This window comes from Peromyscus leucopus, chromosome 1 (assembly GCF_004664715.2).
Source record: "Peromyscus leucopus breed LL Stock chromosome 1, UCI_PerLeu_2.1, whole genome shotgun sequence".
NCBI lineage: Eukaryota > Metazoa > Chordata > Mammalia > Rodentia > Cricetidae > Peromyscus > Peromyscus leucopus.
This window is the reverse complement of record NC_051063.1, coordinates 20,435,342-20,453,513: the sequence shown is the minus strand read 5'-3', so window position 1 is coordinate 20,453,513 and position 18,172 is coordinate 20,435,342. Positions and strand designations below refer to the sequence as shown.

Genomic DNA, 18,172 nt, shown 5'->3' with positions numbered 1-18,172 from the left:
TTTTTTGATTTTGATTTTTACAGAGGGATTGTGGTGATATATTGTGGCCCCAATATATTGTGCACTCTAATAAACTTATCTGGGGATCAGAGAACAGAGCCAGCCACTAAATTAGACATAGAGGTCAGGCAGTGGTGGCACGCACCTTTAATCCTATCACTCAGGAGGCCTTCTGGATCTTTGTGAGTTCAAGGCCACACTGGGAACACACCTTTAATCCCAGCACTTGGGATATCATGTCTTTGCTTGGGAAGGACACACGCCTTTAAACACAGGAAATGATGGCAGAAAGTAGAAAGGTAAATAAGGAGTGAGGACCAGGAACTAGAGGCTTTTTAGCAGCAGTTAGGTGGAGACACTTTTGGGTGAGGACTCAGAGGCTTCCCAGTTTGAGGAAACAGGATCGGCTGAGGAGTTGGCAAGGTGAGGTTGACTGTGGCTTGTTCTGCTTCTCTGATCTTTCAGCATCCACCCCAATATCTTGCTCTTGTTTTGTTTTTTGTTTTTTATTAATAAGACCTCTGAAGATTCGTTTTACAAGGGATTACAGTTAAGTGATTGCCATTTTTTTCTCAGAAGAGACTTTGGACTTCAAAACAAGTTTGAGACTTAGAGACTATGGGGACTTTTGAAGTAAGACTGGATGCATTTTTTTTTTCCCATTATGATGTGGGTATACGCATTTGGGGTCCAGGGAATGGAATGTGGTGGTTTGAAAGAAAATGGCCCCCAGAGGGAGTAGCACTATTTGGAGGTGTGGCATGGTTAGGGTGGGCTTTGGGGTCTCTTTTGTTCAAGCTTCCCTCAGTGTGACAGTCAGTTGACTTCCTGTTGCCTTCTGGTCAAGACAAGGCCAGCAGCAGTCTGTCTGCATGCTGCCATGCTCTCCATTATGATGATAATGGACTGAATCTCTGAAACTGTGAGCAAGCCACCCCAATTAAATGTTTTACTTTATAAGAATTGCCATGGTCATGGTGTCTCTTCACAACAATAAAAACCCTAACTAAGATAGAGTCAATGACAACTGTAGGCTCCGGTTTCTAGGAGCGTCCTTGAAATTGTCATATAAACAAGCACCCGTGCAGTCCGTCTAAATCTATGGACAGCCATTTAGAGTGCAAACAAGAAGACAGAAGAGAGGATCTGCCCAGAACCTCACCACACCACTTTTCTTCCCGAAGCTCCAGCTACTGAGAGAGACAGGTTCCCCTTCCTCCCCCAAAGACCCAACATGAAGGAAGAATGACATGTAATTTCATAATTGCTAAATACCTGCTGTTTTTTATAGGTAAGAATAACATCTCAAAACTGTTTCAGGAATAGGAAGGTAGGTGACCAGTTAACCACAATGTATGCATTTCAGCAACAGAAATTGTTTCTTATGCTGCCCTGCTCCATATCCCAGTGTCCTCCAAGGAGTAGCAAAAGGTCTCTTCCATCTACTTAATGTGATTTTTTTATGAGCTACTTCATGTATTCTAATCTACATGTAGATCCAGTAGGCTGGAGAGAAGGCTCTCTCAGTTAAGAGCACTGGCTGCTCTTCCAGAGGACCCAGGTTCTATTCCCAGCACCTAGAGAGCATCAGTAGCTCACAAACATCTGTATCTCCAGTTCCAGGGGTCCAATGCCCTCTTCTGGCTTCCACGAGCACCAGGCACATAAGTGATGCACAGAAAGATATACAGGATTTTTTTTTTTAATTTAATGTTCGAAGTTGATCCACCCACCTAGAATCTACTCCTCTCAGTTCAAAGGCAGCAGACAGCTTAGAGGGTCAAGGCTTGCCTCACTCAGTCACAGTGAAAAAGCAGCCTGTGGCAGGATCTCACTACTGCTCAGTATATTCTCCTTCATTTGCATCTCTAAACAGCCACAGCTTGTCAGCAGGACTTTATAAAGTGCTCTTGCAGTTCAAATTTTGCTCAGATCTACAAATACATCTCTTCCTTATCCTGGAGCTCTATCTCCACAGTGCTGTGTAATGTCTGATGGACATGGTCTCCTGTGTCCAGACACTCTCTATGGCATACAGATGCTCTGTTATGTCGAGGGATACTGTCCCTTACATCCATAAGTACTCTCATCTGCATCCCCAGATGTCCTCTGTTCTCTTGGTCGGAGATACTCACCCCACATCCATGTCATAGCTAAGGTTATTACTGCTGTGATGAAACACCATGACCAATAACAACTTGGGGAAGAGAGAGTTTACTTGGCTTATATCTCCTGAACCACAGTCCACTGAGGGGAGGCAAGACAAGAACTCAAACAGGGAAGGAACCTGAAAGCGGGAGCTGATGTAGAGGCCGTGGAGGGTGCTGCTTACTGGCCTGCTCCTCTTGGCTTTATCAACTTCTTTTCTTTTCTTTTTTTAAAATAATTTTTTATTTAAAAAAATTTCTTTCCTTTTACATACCAACCCCTGTTCCCGCTCCCTCTTCTCCCACTCCCCCTTACCCACCCCCATCCCACCCCCACGCCTCCTCATAGAGGGTAAGGCTTCCCTTCTTAGAGTATTCGAGACCATCAGCCCAGGAATGTCCCCACACACAACAGGCTAGACCCCTCTTCCATCAACCATTAATCAAGAAAATGCACGTGACAGGCTTTCCTATAACCAGATATCCAAGAGGCATTTTCTCAATCAAGGTTCCCTCCTGTCAGATGACTACAGCTCGTGACAAGTTAACATAAAACTAGCCAGCACAGTAAAAATACACTATCTAGCAATCAGACACTCCTGTGTCTATGGATACTCTTTCTGGATGTATGGAAATTCTCCCTTCTTAGTTCAATACCTCCCTAATGGACGCTCTCCCTGTCTGTGAATGCCATCCCTATATCCAAGGATGTTACCCCTGGTATCATGGATGCATGTTCTCCTCTGTCCATAGATCTCTGTCCACAGATGTTCTCCTGATATCTACAGATGGTCTTCTATGTACAAGAATTCTACCCCCATGATCAAAGATGCTCTCCTAATGTCTTTGGATGTTCTCCCTTGGTCCACAGATGCTCTGTGTCTGTGGATAGTTCCCTATGTCCTGAATGATCTCCCTGTGTCTATAGACCCTCCCCCTCCATCCATAGACATTCTCCCTGTATCTATGAATGATCTCCCTCTGCCCATAGACACTCTCTCTATGTCCAAAAGTGCTTTCTCATATATCCACAGACACTCTCCCATCTGCGTGAGGCTCTTCTTCCTTTCCTGTGGATCTTACATCTACGGATGCTCTTTCCCAAGGACTTTAAGGCCAGAGTGGTGTCAGTCATGCTTCACCCATTCAGCCAGCTGAGACGGGCTGCTAATACAGGAAGGGGTAATAAGAAAGCATCAACTGATTCAGCATGCAAGACTGCCAAAATACACTGAAACAGGGCAGGAGGGATACTCAAAGCTAAGACTATTTCAACTCATTTTGTACTGTAATTCGGCTTTGATTTTCTGGAAGGTTCTATCAAGTGTTTAAATAGAGCAGAGCCCTACAGTGCTTTTCCTCTCGGCTGTTTCTCCTGTTCAGTTTGCAGCAAGCAGTGTCAACTGTCTCAGGCCCACTGGTTCTGCAGATGGTGAAGGTGGCTTCTTTGTACTTCTGCTCAAGCCAACTGCCCCACTAGAGTGAACCCTGTCAATGAAGGAATCTCATTCACAGGGAGCAAACGGTAGGAAGCGTCCTATGATCTACAACAGTGTGCTAGAGACCTCAGTGTCAGAACAGAGCAACAATCGGCATCATCATGATGGGAACCAGGCACGAACAAAATATCAGTCTATGCCATGGGCTAAAGCCAGCATCCCTCACAAGGATAGTATTTCAAGAACATCTTTCTCTTCAATATCTGCAAGCACATTATTTAAGTATTTCTCCCAGCACCCTTCAGAGGAAGCTGGCTGCATCTGTCATTATCCTCAATTTCAGAACTCTGACAGTAACAAGGTAATTCGAAGCATTTACCCAAATCCACATAATGAGTCGATGCTCCCAACATTTCCTCGCTACTTTCAACTCTTAGTTATAAAATTCCAGATGCTCAGGCAGTCAGTGCCAAAGCGAATCCACACCCCAGAAACAGGTCTATTAATTCTGCCAGAAAGGCAGGGACCATGCTGGCTGGATACCCCCATACATGCTTTATACATCTTCAGGGGTTTGCCTTTCTAACTAGCACAATAAGGATCACGATATAAGATACAGACTCACCTCAATGTGCTGGAACATATATGGGTGGTTGCATATTTTTCTCAGCTGCATGATAGTGTTCATAAGTGTCTTGGCACCTCCTTTCCCCTGAGAAAAAAAGTAATGAAAAGAATGGAGTTAATTATTTGTTGATCAAGTATTTCCAATTTTTTAAAACGAGGCTTCAAGACCAAGGGTGTAGCTTACTGGTGGAGCCTGTGCCCTGCTTATGAAAGGCCTGGATACAAGTTCAGCACTGAAGAAAGAGAGGGGGAGTTCTGACAGACTGACTACATAGCTTATACCTTATAGAAAGGACACAGGGCCCTACCGTGTCTTAGTGCCTACACAGCTTGAGCCCGAGTTTCAGGTATTATTTAGCCATTTATGGTTAGACATAGCATTGCCCTTGTGATTAACTTATCTTACAGAAAAGTAAATCCTACGAAATTAATTCAAGTCGATGGCTTTATGTCAGGCCTACCCATAGGTGTTAGGGGATATTTGTTTACACTGCAAAGATGTGTCTCTGCCTAAGGCGCCTTCTGATTGGTTAATTGAGGAAACTCAAGATGAATCTAGGCATGGAGAAGACACCAGCTAGACATAGAATGAGTTGAACACACAGAATGGGATAGAGGTAAAAGCCATGTGATAGAGTGTAGATTAATAAAAAACATGGGTTAATTTAAGTTGTAAAAGCTAGTTGAAAACAAGCCTAAGCTAAAGATTAAGCTTTTGTAATTAACAGTAAGTCTCCATGTCATTATTTGGGAGCCGGCTGGTTGGACAGAGAAAGACTCATAGGATTATACGTAAGATTCGGGCAGACCATGCATAAAGGATGCTAAGGAGAGAAACTAGCCTTTAAAATACCCTACAATACCACCCAACACTGGGCAGCTTGTCTTTCCTGCTGAGCTATCATGAGCGGTGTTAAGTCTTTGATAACGGAAACCCTGGCGGGGTGCAGGCCCTCTCTCTTGTTCCACCCCAGTGTGGTTAATAGAGTAATGACGGGGCTAACAGCAACTGTTGCCACCCCAACAACCCAGTGCTTTGCAGGAACGAGCCGCTATTCACAGGAAGGCTCCCTGGGAATGCTCAAGGCCACAGCCAAGGGAACACAGGGAAGACATGCCGCAGGACCTGAGTCTCCCAGCTTTTGCAACCTACCTTCTTATCTTTCTCAGAACCGTCTGTGAGGAGGATCCCCTTGGCCTGCATGTGACGATACAAAATCTTCTGCAGAGCTGACATGTCACACTTGATGACATACTCAACCTGGGGACAGAGCAGGACGCGGATAAGCACGGGAGAGGAAAGGGGCCATTTGAAGATGGCAGGAGAGGAAAGGGGCCGTTTGAAGACGGCAGCGGAGAAGGGGCGGCTGGGGCCAGTCCTAGAAGCACGGAGGAGGCATCTGTCTCCCCTTCCTGGATGCATGAGGAGATGGGACAGGGCCGTAAAGCAGACCATAGTCCTCGAGGACAAAAGCACCCTGGTAATGCTCAGACCTTCAAAAGGTTGCATGCAGAACATGTAAGGTCCTGATTCCTAGAATTTCTTGATTTCATATTTGAGACCAGGAGTGGCTTGCCACCTGTGCTATACGCAAATGTTCATTACAGTGTGTATTTAATAGTTCTGCTGCTTCTTGGTCCTGTATACTTCCATATGAGCTGAAGGTATTAGGAAAACGAGTGACTGCCCCCAAATCCTATGATTTTCTTTGTAAAGCATTTTTAAATGGCTACATGTGGCTACCCCAGCACTCATCTCATAGTAGGATTTATAACAGACTTAGTTGACTGTCATTAACCTCTACCCTGGAGAAATGATAGGATACACCACTGTGAAGACAAGCAGTTAAGAAGAACTAACTCACAGCAGGACACAACTTCCACAACCTCATGGCTGTCAAAAGCAGGACAGGGTCTCCTGTGTGTCCAGTTATGATAAAACAAAGTGCAACTTAAAACACTTGAAAGGATTCACATGCCCAGGTCTATCACATACTTGCAAGTCTTTCATACCCTGAGTGCAGAAAACAAGACTTATTTATATTGTTTTTCCTTAGTCCTAGGAAAGTAAATGTGCAAATTTCAAAGCAAATGCCAGATTACCACCTGGATACCGAAGGATTGAAGGAAATTGGCCAGCTGCCTGCTGTTTAATCAACTGTGTAAAAATGATCAGGCTGCTTTCAGCTCTGAGGGCCAGACAGAGGAGGTCACAGAAGAAGAGAAGCTAAAAATCCATTTGGTTGCAACTTTAAAAGGAGCCTGAGGCCTGGGAGGCACAACTGGTTGTCTCTTCACAAAAGGCAATCACAGGAAGGCTTGCTTTTTTTTTTGCATGAAAGTTACCTAAATGGGTTAACTCATCAGGTTGGTTAATAACCTTCCAGGTCAGAGAAGAAACCCAAATCTGTAAATTTAACAAATCAGAACACACTTAACATAGGTTTTGTGCTTTGCCTAAGTGATCGTGTCTTTCCTTTATTCTCCTTTTCTTTAAAATTTTTCTTACGTTGTGCAGTTTTCCTGAGGTATAACTGACACAGATTACACATATTAAATATACATAGTATGATCTTTTCCTCCATACATTCACCGCAAAGGAATTATCACTATCCTATCTTTCCAAGAGCTCTCAACTCACAGCAAAAATTTGATTGTGGTAAAGAAAAACGTTAAGTTCGGACTTTAACAAGTTTAACAATGACGGCATCAAGGACCAACACTGAGCTCTCTGTAAAATGCTTGATGTGCCTTTCCTCATTTAATCCCCACAAACTCTGCACGAGGTGCTCACATTTAGTCTCCTCGTTTCTTAGACAAAGAACCCGAGCATCCCGGAGGCGAAGCTGCTAGCTCAAAATACGTGAACGCTTTCAGACTCACACTACGGATGACCAACGAGGCTAGTTCAAAGGCTCGGCCTGGTGTTCACTTTTGCTTCGTGTCGTCACCTCTCTGCTGCCCCATTCACACTTTCCTGAGTAAAGAAGACACGGCTGGTGCCTGTGAAAGGTGTGCCAGGAGATGGAAGATCCCGAGTCAAGGACAGAACCTTCTACCTGTCAGTCAACTGTTGCTACGGGCTGAAGGTGGAGTTGTTGAGGAAGAGGGGGGCAGCCTGCCGATACCATGGAGACAGGATGCCAAGCATCTGACAAGATAAGACCCTCTAGAGTAATGATTCTCAACTTTCCTACTGCAGTGACCCTTTACTATAGTTCTTCATGCTGGGGTGACCCCCCCAACCATAAAATTATTTCATTACTACTTCATAATTGTAATTCTGCTACTGTTATGAATGGTAATGTAAACACCGGATAAGCAGGCAGGATATCCGGGATGAGACTCCCAAAGGGATGACACCCCACAGTTTGAGAACCACTGCTCTAAGAGGGCTCCATAGCTGCTCTGGAAAGACACCACCCAAGGCCTTCTCCATTATATAAGAAGGGTAAGAGAAGCTGGTGAGATCCAAGGACCAAATCTGTTGCTACAAGCTCCACAAGCATGTTTTACCTTCACCCCTTGAGTATTCTTTATCAATAGCAGGTGATTTTATTTTTTTCCTGTTCTTTTCTCTAAGCCTAGGTGTCTTTACTGTTAGGGATTCTTTGTTTGTTTGTTTGTTTTCAAGACAGGGTATCTCTGTGTAACAGCCCTGGCTGTCCTGGAACTCATTTTGTAGACCAAGCTAGCCTCAAGCTCACAGAGATCCACCTGCCTCTGCCTCCCAAATGCTGGGATTAAAGGTGTGGGCCACCACAACCCAGCTAGGGCTCTTTTCTAAGTCCTATTGTACCCAGGATCTTCTCTCAGGGCCATCGAGATGGCAGAGTGGGAAAAGGCGCTGGCCTCCAAACCTGATGATTTGAAAGCACTCCCTGAGATCTACATGAAAGTTATCTTTTGACCTCCACACGCACCATGACATGTGTGGGCACAGTTCTACCATATCATATGCATATAAGCACAGACACTCATGTACCAAATAAATAAATGTATTTTTTTAAAAAAAATTCCCCCAAGAGCTCTATCAATCAAAAACATTTCCTCAAAGAGGGACAAAAACAATGTCCCTCAAAGAAAATGGTCCCGGACCTCCTGTGATGACAAAACTCATCTTTCCCATATATGGCTAGAGAGTCTCTTAAGAATTATTATATACATGTACTGATATTAACATCTCAAGAGATGAGTTGAGGCCTATAGGACAGTGAGACAAAGTAAGATAGATGCTTTGCGTCCTTTTATAATGATGCCTGTAGGATAATATCTAATGTTTTTTTTTTATCAGTTCCAACCTGATTACTCTATGTGCAGCTAATGAAAACGCCATGAGGAATACAGAAGAAACAGCATGCATGGCTTTCTTCTCACTGTTGTGTGCTCACACTACCCCACATTTCCACCTCTAATCCTTGGCAGATTCTCTTCAGTCCTCTAGGGTCCAAGGGTATTAGCCTAGTTAAAAATCAGATCAGGGTTGGAGATACAGCTCAGTCAGAGCAGATGCCTAGCATGTGTGAGGCCCCGATTTCAATCCCCAACACTTTGAACCAAAAAAATCAGATCACTCAAAGTCCACTTTTGCACACCCCAGGAGACCCAGAAGCCATCACGACAGGGTTCTGAACCTGAATACATAGGCAAGTAAGAATGACCGAACATTGAGATGCTCTAGTGGGAGAATCCAACTCACGCCTCCCCTATGACCACCCAGACCCAAGAGTGACTTTGTGACAGACATACATCCTACCTGGCATCATTGTCACCGTGCATGCTACAGATCTATAGAGCTTAATGTTTTTATTCTAAAAGAAACATAAATATATAAAGCTGCCCTAACATCATACTGCACTCCAGCAGGTTATAACTGAGCACCCTCTGCACATTCTGTTCCTACTCCCATGTATGGGCACTGGAGACCCCTTCCTTAAAGCAGCTGAAAGGCAGGGTCATTCACTTTGCTGATGGGGTGAGGTTGCCTCCCACGGCCACACCAGTACTCGGTGTGAACAGATCTCATGCTGATCACTCACATCATACCATCCATTTCTAGGGTAATACATTTTACCTATTCTGAGTGCAAAGAAATGTGCAGAGGAACCAAATGGTAGCTACAGACAGAGAAAAGGGACAGACTGAAGAATCCCAACAGTGGTGACAATGTCAACTGGGTTGAGCTAGAGCTCACCCTGCCCAAATGCAATAGCACTCACGAAAAGCAGTATGTGAGGGCTCCTGTGAATACACAGGTACAAAACGTGGTACAAAAAGTGAAATTGGTGACTTCTATAAAGGGCTGGCCCTTGTCAAGAGATAGTCCCGACAGCTATTGGGACTGCGACAATTCAAGTTCTAAGGACAACTGAGGCACTGACGTCACGCACATGCTACCCCCTAAGGATTCTGTGTTAGTGAATGGTTCAATCAGTTCCCACAAGTAGAAGAATCCACTGGCTATACTGCCTAAGAATCCTCCCCCACCATTTGATTCAATAGAATCCGAGCTTTCCTCAGAGCTCCTGTCTGTGAGCTGCTTTTCATTCAAAATTTTCATTCCCAAGGGACAGATCATTAGAACAGTGAACCTGGGCCAGTGTGACACGTAGTCCCATGTGGTGAACTGAGATTTTTCAACAAACAATTCAATTAGTAAGGGTCTCAGGTCTTGGAATCCATGACATGAAAGAGGGAGGATGGTAATGATTAAGTCTATTAAGCATTCCCAGCTTTTATATAATGAATACACAAGTTTGCCATCTACACAAAACTTTTCCCTATGTCCTACACAAATTATGTATAAAAATAAAATCAGGATTGACGTTAGCTGGTCCAAGTTCTTGCTAACTTCAGACACTGGACACACATGTACATGCAAGCATGCACGCACACATGCACACACAGAGATGCCACTGTACACACAGCTAACTGCATCACTAATTCTTAGGACTATGAATTCACAAAGGCAAAGAATCAGAACAGAGAACCTCAATGGGGGCTCAATAGAGGAATTAAATTTTCATTTAGTTTAAGTTGCTATATACAATCCCTTTTCTTTGAACTGGCTATCTTTCCAGAACATAAGAAATGGACCTTGCCATAGGTAGGGTCACAGGATATTGCCCTGCTCATTAGGTGTCCCATTAGCCCATTAGGTGCCTTTAGTGTCACCCAAGTGTGTATGGAAAGGTACTCAACACTATTCAATATCAAGGAAAAGGAATTAAGATACAACTTCTTAACTACTAAAATATTAAAACAAACAGAAACGACATAGAAACCCATCTGACAACACCGAGCACTGAGGAGCATGAGGAAGAAATGGAATGCTTACATCTTGCCAGTAAACTACCAAGCAGTTTGGAAAAGTACAGAGAAGACTGAGAACACATGGTTTTATAAGACCCTTATAAACCATTCATTAACCAAACAGCCCAGTAATCACACTCCCGGCTGTTAACTCAAGTGAAACAAAACAAAAGCCTGAATGCAGATGGCATAGAGCAGCTCTACTCAGATCATCAGGGCCTGGAGAGATGGCTCAGCAGTTAGAACATTTACTGCTCTCACAGAGGACAGGGGCTTGTTCCCAGTACCCACACTGCCAAGCTCACAGACACCTAGAACCCAACTCCAGCAAATCTGGAGCACTCTTCTGGTCTCCATAAGTATCTGCAACATGTGGTACATATAAACTCATGTAGGGGCGTGCATACCCCACACCCACCCAACCCACCCACCTTAAAAAAACAAAACAACCCAATGGCCCTCAGCCAAACCGAACCCATAGTGGGCAAGCATAACAACTTGGATGGCTTTTGGACACATTACACGGGCCAAAAGAACCCAGATGCAAACAGCGACTCAGTCTGCTTTCAGTCAACTGGCGTTCTTCAGGGATAGAGACGAGCTCAAGGACCGCAGGAGGCTAAGCTTAGGCTGGGAAGGCAGTGAGCATGGGGTATCGCACTCTGGGTACAAAAGGGTACGGGCGTAGCTGTGCAAGAGAGAACACGTTAGGTGAGGGAACAGTGGTGTAGTCTGGCTCTGAACACAGTGAGGTAGACGTTTGTTTAGACCACAGAATAACTAGAAGGAGTATAGTTCTATATAGAAACGACTAGATGTAAACTAAAATTAGGGTTAAAACTCACTTTCCTGACCCCTTTTCATTCATGAAAATATTGGAGAATAAAACACTATAGAGGGATTTAACTTTAAAAAAAACCTCAGACCATGTAAGACATATGCAGTCTGCTGTAGTTAAAGCATGAGGTAGCAGAAAAAGATTCCTCACCTCCCAAGGATGAAAGTTAAATTTCCAATTTTCCCCAATTTAAAAAAAAAAATACTAACAAGGTAATGAAAGTCGAGAATGGATATCAGTCGAATTGGGTCAACAACAGGCACATCCATGCGCTAGGGGTTTTACAGGTGGGATGAAGGGGGCGACAGAAACCCCAATAAAGACAAGAGATTCGTGAGAAAAAAACTTCAAGTGGACAAGAGAGTAAAGCCTCCATCAACAACAGAAACCTAGAATGGAATAGAGACTTGAGGAAAAAAAAAAACACAAACAACAAAATAAAAACAAACAAATTTAACGCAAAACAAAACCCCACAAAATACCAGGACAGCAGAAACTGTACCAGACTTATGCTCATGTGTCTAGCACTTAGACCAAACAGCAGTCCTGTGAGGCAGATGCTACATAGTTTCCTGGTCACTGACAAGACCAATAGGCGACCCTGGTTGAAATGACTTGCCAGCATTCACATCCTAAGCAATGGAGAATGCAGGGGTTCCTGCACCCACTGATGGGCAGAGTCAACAGTTTCAACTCCACCAAGTTGCCTCCAGGACAAGGTAAAGTGGTTGCCTTTAAAGACAGGGATACCTAGAAAGACAACCACAGACAGTACTACACACAGAGCATCGCTATACCCCAGAGGTCAAGACCACAGGAAGTCAACGGGAATAATAACAGCACTTGATCCCAAGATGCAATCACTAACAAAGTAAAATACATACTTAGACTTTTACTAGGTAAGCATAGTATAGGATTTTTATTTTTTAATTTTTTTGTGACTATTAATGAATAAGGGATTAAGACACAAAATTCTCTCATAGCAAAGTGATCTATTCTGCCCAACCATCTGCCAACTCCTGCTTTACAACAGACAGGATGCACCAATCTGTCCAATAGTTGTTACGCAAAAATATTCCACAGCCATAAAATAACAAGACAACTCAGATTTTACTCATCAAGAGAAATGCAACTAAAAGTATGTCATGAAGAAAAAAGAAAAAAAAAAAAAAAAAAAGAGAGAGAGACAGTATCTAACCCCAAGCAAGCTACCTTTTAGAGAATGGAACTTCAGATGTAGATGGCTCCAGGATAGGACCAGGGGTACAGTAATCAAAATTCAAGTCCAATACCAGCCTAGGCCCAAAGAAAGTCAACAGAACTAAAAACTATTTCGAAAAAGCAATCTGAAAACTACTTGCCTAGGTTCCAGGCTAAATCCATGGGAACTTAGTTACAGCACACAAGGCTACATCCTAGTCTGTCCTTTCAGGCAACTCTCTCTTTACCAAATTAGTAACATCACAAATAGTAAACACTGAATGAACGAACCTTCAGGAAACCTGGCAGATGCTTCCTGACCCCTTCAGTTTCTCTTCAGTGATGGATGACACCAGTACCAAATGTCAATTCTTGTGTGCCTTAGAGCAGGACAGTTCTGAAGGGCCTCCAGGTGAGACTACACGAGCTCAGTAACTTAAACTAAAGTCAACTGTAATAAGACTCCATGAATTTCATTATTTTATTAAATCTGCCCCATGCAACCTCAGAGGCAAGTGCTGAAAACACACGCACAGGAGAGTAAAACCCAGGACTTGAATCTGCAACTGACCTTTTCTGGAAGCTGAGATTCAACCTCTTTCTTCAGTCTCCTCAGTAAAAAGGGTCTCAACACCTTGTGTAGACGCCTGATGATCAAGATAGTTTCTTCTTCATTCAAGTCCACCTACAAAACAACCTTTGATGAATTCTTGAAGGAAGTTTCACACAGAGAAACTGTTACACTCATTATGTGTTTCTTGCATACTGGAACTTCACATGCTATAAGGCCAGGTTTATGCCAACCATCTAGACCTCCAATTCTCTTCCCACTTGCCTACCCCATGGAAATAAAATGACCTCCAAATGGGAATCTGCCTTAGAGACTAGTTCTGTGGGAAAGGGCCCTGGAACCATGTTTCACATTAGTATGAACAGCCCCAAAGACGGACAGAATATGGACAACAATGCTGACTGACTTAAGACTAACACAGAATGGGGAAAGGAGCAACAGTCTGTGTGCTCCTACTTCAGCTGAAGCCCTTGACTTCCACTGTGTCTAGTGTAGAAACAGACAAAAGGATGAGTGCTTGACTATGAAGATGGGAAGAACGAGAGTGAGTGTGTTTACACTGCACGGGCCTTGGCTCCTCCATCCTAACTCCTTTTCCTTTCTTTGCCCAAATCTTTGTTCACCTTCCTTTGTTAACCTCTAGGGGACAGAATTAATTGACTCGGCTTTCTCCACATGGACAAGCCAGTTAATGAACAGCAAATATACCTATAAGGTACCTGAAAACGAAAGGGCTAAGAGTTCAAACATCAAGTTTCTCTAAAGCATTTTAGTGGCTTCTCATTCTTATAGTCAAGGAACTGGTGATCAAAAAGGTATGTGTCCCTTTCGGGGACATTTTTTTTTTCTTTGCAATATCCCAAGCTTGCCTTTCAGGAGCTCAACGAGAAGATAGTTAAAGGAATAATAGTGATAATAATGCATTTGAGAATAGCTACTCCAGGACTTAAGGAGTATTTATGTACAGACAAAGTGGAAGCTTACACTAAAACCTGAAAAAAATGTGTGGAAAATTAACGTATTACACTCAAACTCTACGCGGAAGCATGGCCCAGGGGAGTTTATAACAAGGGAAGATTTCTGCGTTTGTATTGAATTGGTTGAGTTGGTCTGGTTCAACTGATCAAGCCAACATCTCCATTCTCACCCTCCCTGTGACATACTGTGGTTGAACACTCTTATCAGGAAAAAGTTGGCAAAAGACAAAGAGGCTGGGACACCCCATATGAACCTAGATTCAGAGGGGAAAACCTAATCCCAAATGGGACCGGATCCCACTCACTCACCAAAAGGCATTGTAAACCACCCTGTGGGGTTTCTGTAGCTCTTAGGTTCCAAGTTTTATGCCCTCTTTCATTTCAGCATCACATAGGGGAAAATACACACAAAGACACACACAGACACACACAGACATACACAGACATACACAGACACACACACATACACACACACACAGACACACACACATACACGCACACGCACGCACACAGATTCTCTCCCTCCTCCCCCCCCCCCCCCCCTCTCTCTCACACACACACACACACACACACACACACACACAGACTCCTTTCCTCTCTCCTTGCCTCCCCCCCATACACACACGCACACACACTCTCTCCCTCCCTCCACCCCCCCCTCTCTCTCACACACACACAGACTCCTTTCCTCTCTCCCCCCTCCCCCCCATACACACACGCACACAGACTCTCTCCCTCCTTCCACCCCCGCCCCCCCCCCAGTTTGACCAGTACCCTTTCGCCAGTCATGGCAAACGGAGCGTTGAACCACTGTTCGAATGTGCTGCAACTCTTGAAGATTGTAGGGAGGAGGAAGTTGAGGAGGGCCCAGAGTTCAGGAAGCTTATTCTGTAGCGGGGTCCCCGTCAAAAGGATCCTTCTGGGGGCAACGTAGTGTGTATTGAGGACCTGGGTCAGCTTGCAGTGGTGGTTCTTCATGCGGTGGCCTTCATCCACAATCATGTATTTCCACCGAATCTGCAGCACGAGAGGAAGAACCAATGTGTGCCTAGTCAGCAGAAACACGGTGCCTTCCAAATGGCTGGGGTATGTGTGTGGAAAAACAAAGAATGCAACTTGGCACACGATACGGAAGGACACTCTCTAAGAGAAAGGAATCCCAACCAATGGAGCGTTGCCCATGCCTGGCGGACTGTTAAAACTACAGTGGTCCTCCCAGGACACGTGATTCCAAATTCACCTTTCAGAAACAAGAAAATGGGCCCGGAGTGCAATGGGCACTCCTCAGACGAGGTCTGGCCTCCCTCCACCCAACGACGCTCTTGTTACCGCGTCATGACTGACCTCCCAGACTTCTGTGATCATGCTACCTCTGCTCACAGCAGGAACCGAACACTTACAGCCTCCCGAAGCAGGCACTAATGACTGGCTTCTGGAAGACACAGGGATGCTATCTCCTAGGCCCTCTTGCCTTCCTGCCTTCTTTCCTACTAGACCAGCCGTCTGTTACCTCTAGGGAATGGCTCAGTGTTGGGTTGCTAGCATTGGAAAGTTGGAATATTACACACACAACTCTGCTGTGGGATGGTCTGTATGTCAAATCTGTTGCTCTGATTGGTCAATAAATAAAACACTGATTGGCCAGTGGCCAGGCAGGAAGTAGGTGGGACAAGGAGAGAGGAGAATTCTGGGAAGCGGAAGGCTGAGGCAGGGAGACACTGACAGCTGCCGCCATGACCAGCAGCATGTGAAGACGCCGGTAAGCCACCAGCCACGTGGCAAGGTATAGATTTATGGAAATGGATTAATTTAAGATATAAGGACAGTTAGCAAGAAGCCTGCCACGGCCATACAGTTTGTAAGCAATATAAGTCTCTGTGTTTACTTGGTTGCGTCTGAGCAGCTGTGGGACTAGCGGGTGACAAAGATTTGTCCTGACTGTGGGCAAGGCACGAAAACTCTAGCTACACAACTCTATAAACATTCAGTCCCTTAAAAAAAAAAAAAAAAAAGATCAAACTAACAGGCCCCCTCAGTTCATGCATGTTCTTCACCTGCCAGGCTGAGGAACCCTGTTCTACTCAAGTTGATCACAGGCTCGTTGGCACAAATGCAATGCAAAAATACCACCATCCACCCGGGCCAAACTGCAGAATGAAACACAGCAAACTCCTCCACAGGACTAACACTTAAAAAGGTAACTGAACATGGCAGAAGAGGGCCAAAGGCTGACGGTCCTTTCCTCTCCCACAATCTACCTTTTAGCCTCTTCAAGTTTACTGCTCAAGGGAGAACTAGGAGAGTCGCACCTCTTAGCCTAGGCTTTGCCTACACCAGTGGTTCTCAACCCTCCTAATACTAAGAGCCTTTAATACAGTTCCTCATGTTGCCTCCCAGCCATAAGATTATTTTTGGTGCTAACTCATAATGTAAATATCTGATATTTCGGATGGTCCTAGGCAACCCCTGTGAAAGGGTCATTCTACCCCCTCTCAAAAGGAGTTGGAAACCACAGATTGAGAACGGCTGGCCTACACAAAGGTGGCATTGGTTAAAAACAAACAAACAAACAAACAAACCACAAGTCTGCTGCTTGGATGTTTCTGGGTCTGGGGCAAGTGTCAGCAGAAGCAGACAAGCAAGTATGGCGTAATTCTCACCTCCTCGTTAGAGAGACCGGTGAAGTCAGGGAAAAGAAAGAAAACCATTGGCCAAGCTGGGCTACCTAGATAAAAGAGGTGACCAGCATTCCCTGCCCCGTTTCTCTCCACCGCCAAGTGTGTAAGAACGACCAAAGTTCTGTAGCCAACGTGCCGACAGCAGGGAACAGAGGTCCACAGATAAACATGCATCTAAGTAGATATTCTAAATCGACTTTCTTTCTCAATTGAGCTTATGAAGCAGCAAGGAACCAGAGACCTTTGATTCTGCCACCAAGTAACTACTAATTAGGTCTTCTGCTTGGAAAAATTACTACCCCTTTCAAGAGTGCCATTTTTCCAGTAACAAATAAAAGCACTGCATCTCGTTATCAGGCATCTCCGATGACTTTTGAAATACATATGCACAAGGCACAAGATGATTTTTTTTTTTTGAGGGATCTCAAGGGCATTCCTACAGTTATACTGGAGACACGTCATTTTTGACACTGCCAAATTCATCTCGGCGCAGGAGCAACTGGAAGGTGGTACCCGCCGTCAGTGTCATCTCAATTATTACACCTCCCCGGGGCAGGAGCTGCCTTTATGTGGTTTCCTGTGATACCATGAAGAGAACTCACAGCTTCCAGAGCAAAGGTTCAATGCAGAGATGGAACCAACCCCAGAAACAGGGATTCTGTTCAGTTCTGACCATAACTTAGTTTCAGATTAGACGTTTCCAAACATCACGGGGTAAAAGAAATTACCACGGGGGAGGGGGGATTAAGTTTTGATGATTTGTTCCTGGAAAGCTGGTGCTTTCATCCTTCTGCATGATCATGTTAGGAGACAACGTGATATAAATGAGAAGAAAACCTTCCCATTTGTGGCTAAAGGACAACTTCAGACATACAAATGATAAGCCAGGTAGGTCACAGAGACAACTCTTTCTCAGCGCCAAATAAATAGCTCCAGGAATAGCCCTGAGTAATTTAAACAATAATTGTCCATTATTTTACCAGGAAAAAAAAAACTGAATGCAGATAAAGCACAGGCGCTTCAGCTTGGATAAATGCTCAGATGGAGGACACCATCTGGAGGGTGCCTGCTTGCCTTCGGAGAGGGAGGCACAAGAGGAATGGAGGGGTGTTGACAATAACCCAGGGCAACAAAAACAATTATTTCTTACCAAGCACATTCAGGGCTGCGGGAGAGAAAAATTGCAGAAGGAACCCAGGTGAATTCTCTCCATAGATGTGGAATTGGTTTGGAAAGACTGCCGCTTTTCCAGGGGACCCAGGTTCTATTCCCAGCACTCATACAGAGGCTTACACCAATCTGTAATGCCAGTCCCCGGGGATCTGATGCCCCCTTCTGGCCTCCATAGGCACTGCACACATGTATGTTACAGTTAAAACACCC

General features: G+C 44.5%; 1 protein-coding gene across 9 annotated transcripts in view; it reads right to left on the bottom strand.

Moving 5' to 3' along the window:
• Window positions 1-18,172, bottom strand: part of Smarca2 (SWI/SNF related, matrix associated, actin dependent regulator of chromatin, subfamily a, member 2) — a 171,474-nt gene that overhangs the window by 80,615 nt on the left and 72,687 nt on the right. For all 9 annotated transcript variants that reach the window (XR_005091453.1, XM_037205442.1, XM_037205454.1 and 6 more), the window contains 4 exons: window positions 14,886-15,128; window positions 13,135-13,248; window positions 5,367-5,474; window positions 4,212-4,298 (listed from right to left, as the gene is read on the bottom strand). Coding sequence is in view for 8 of the 9 variants with exons in the window: in XM_037205442.1 (XP_037061337.1) it covers window positions 4,212-4,298; window positions 5,367-5,474; window positions 13,135-13,248; window positions 14,886-15,128 (552 nt within the window). In the remaining variant the exon portion in view is untranslated. The remainder of the gene's footprint in view (window positions 1-4,211; window positions 4,299-5,366; window positions 5,475-13,134; window positions 13,249-14,885; window positions 15,129-18,172) is intronic.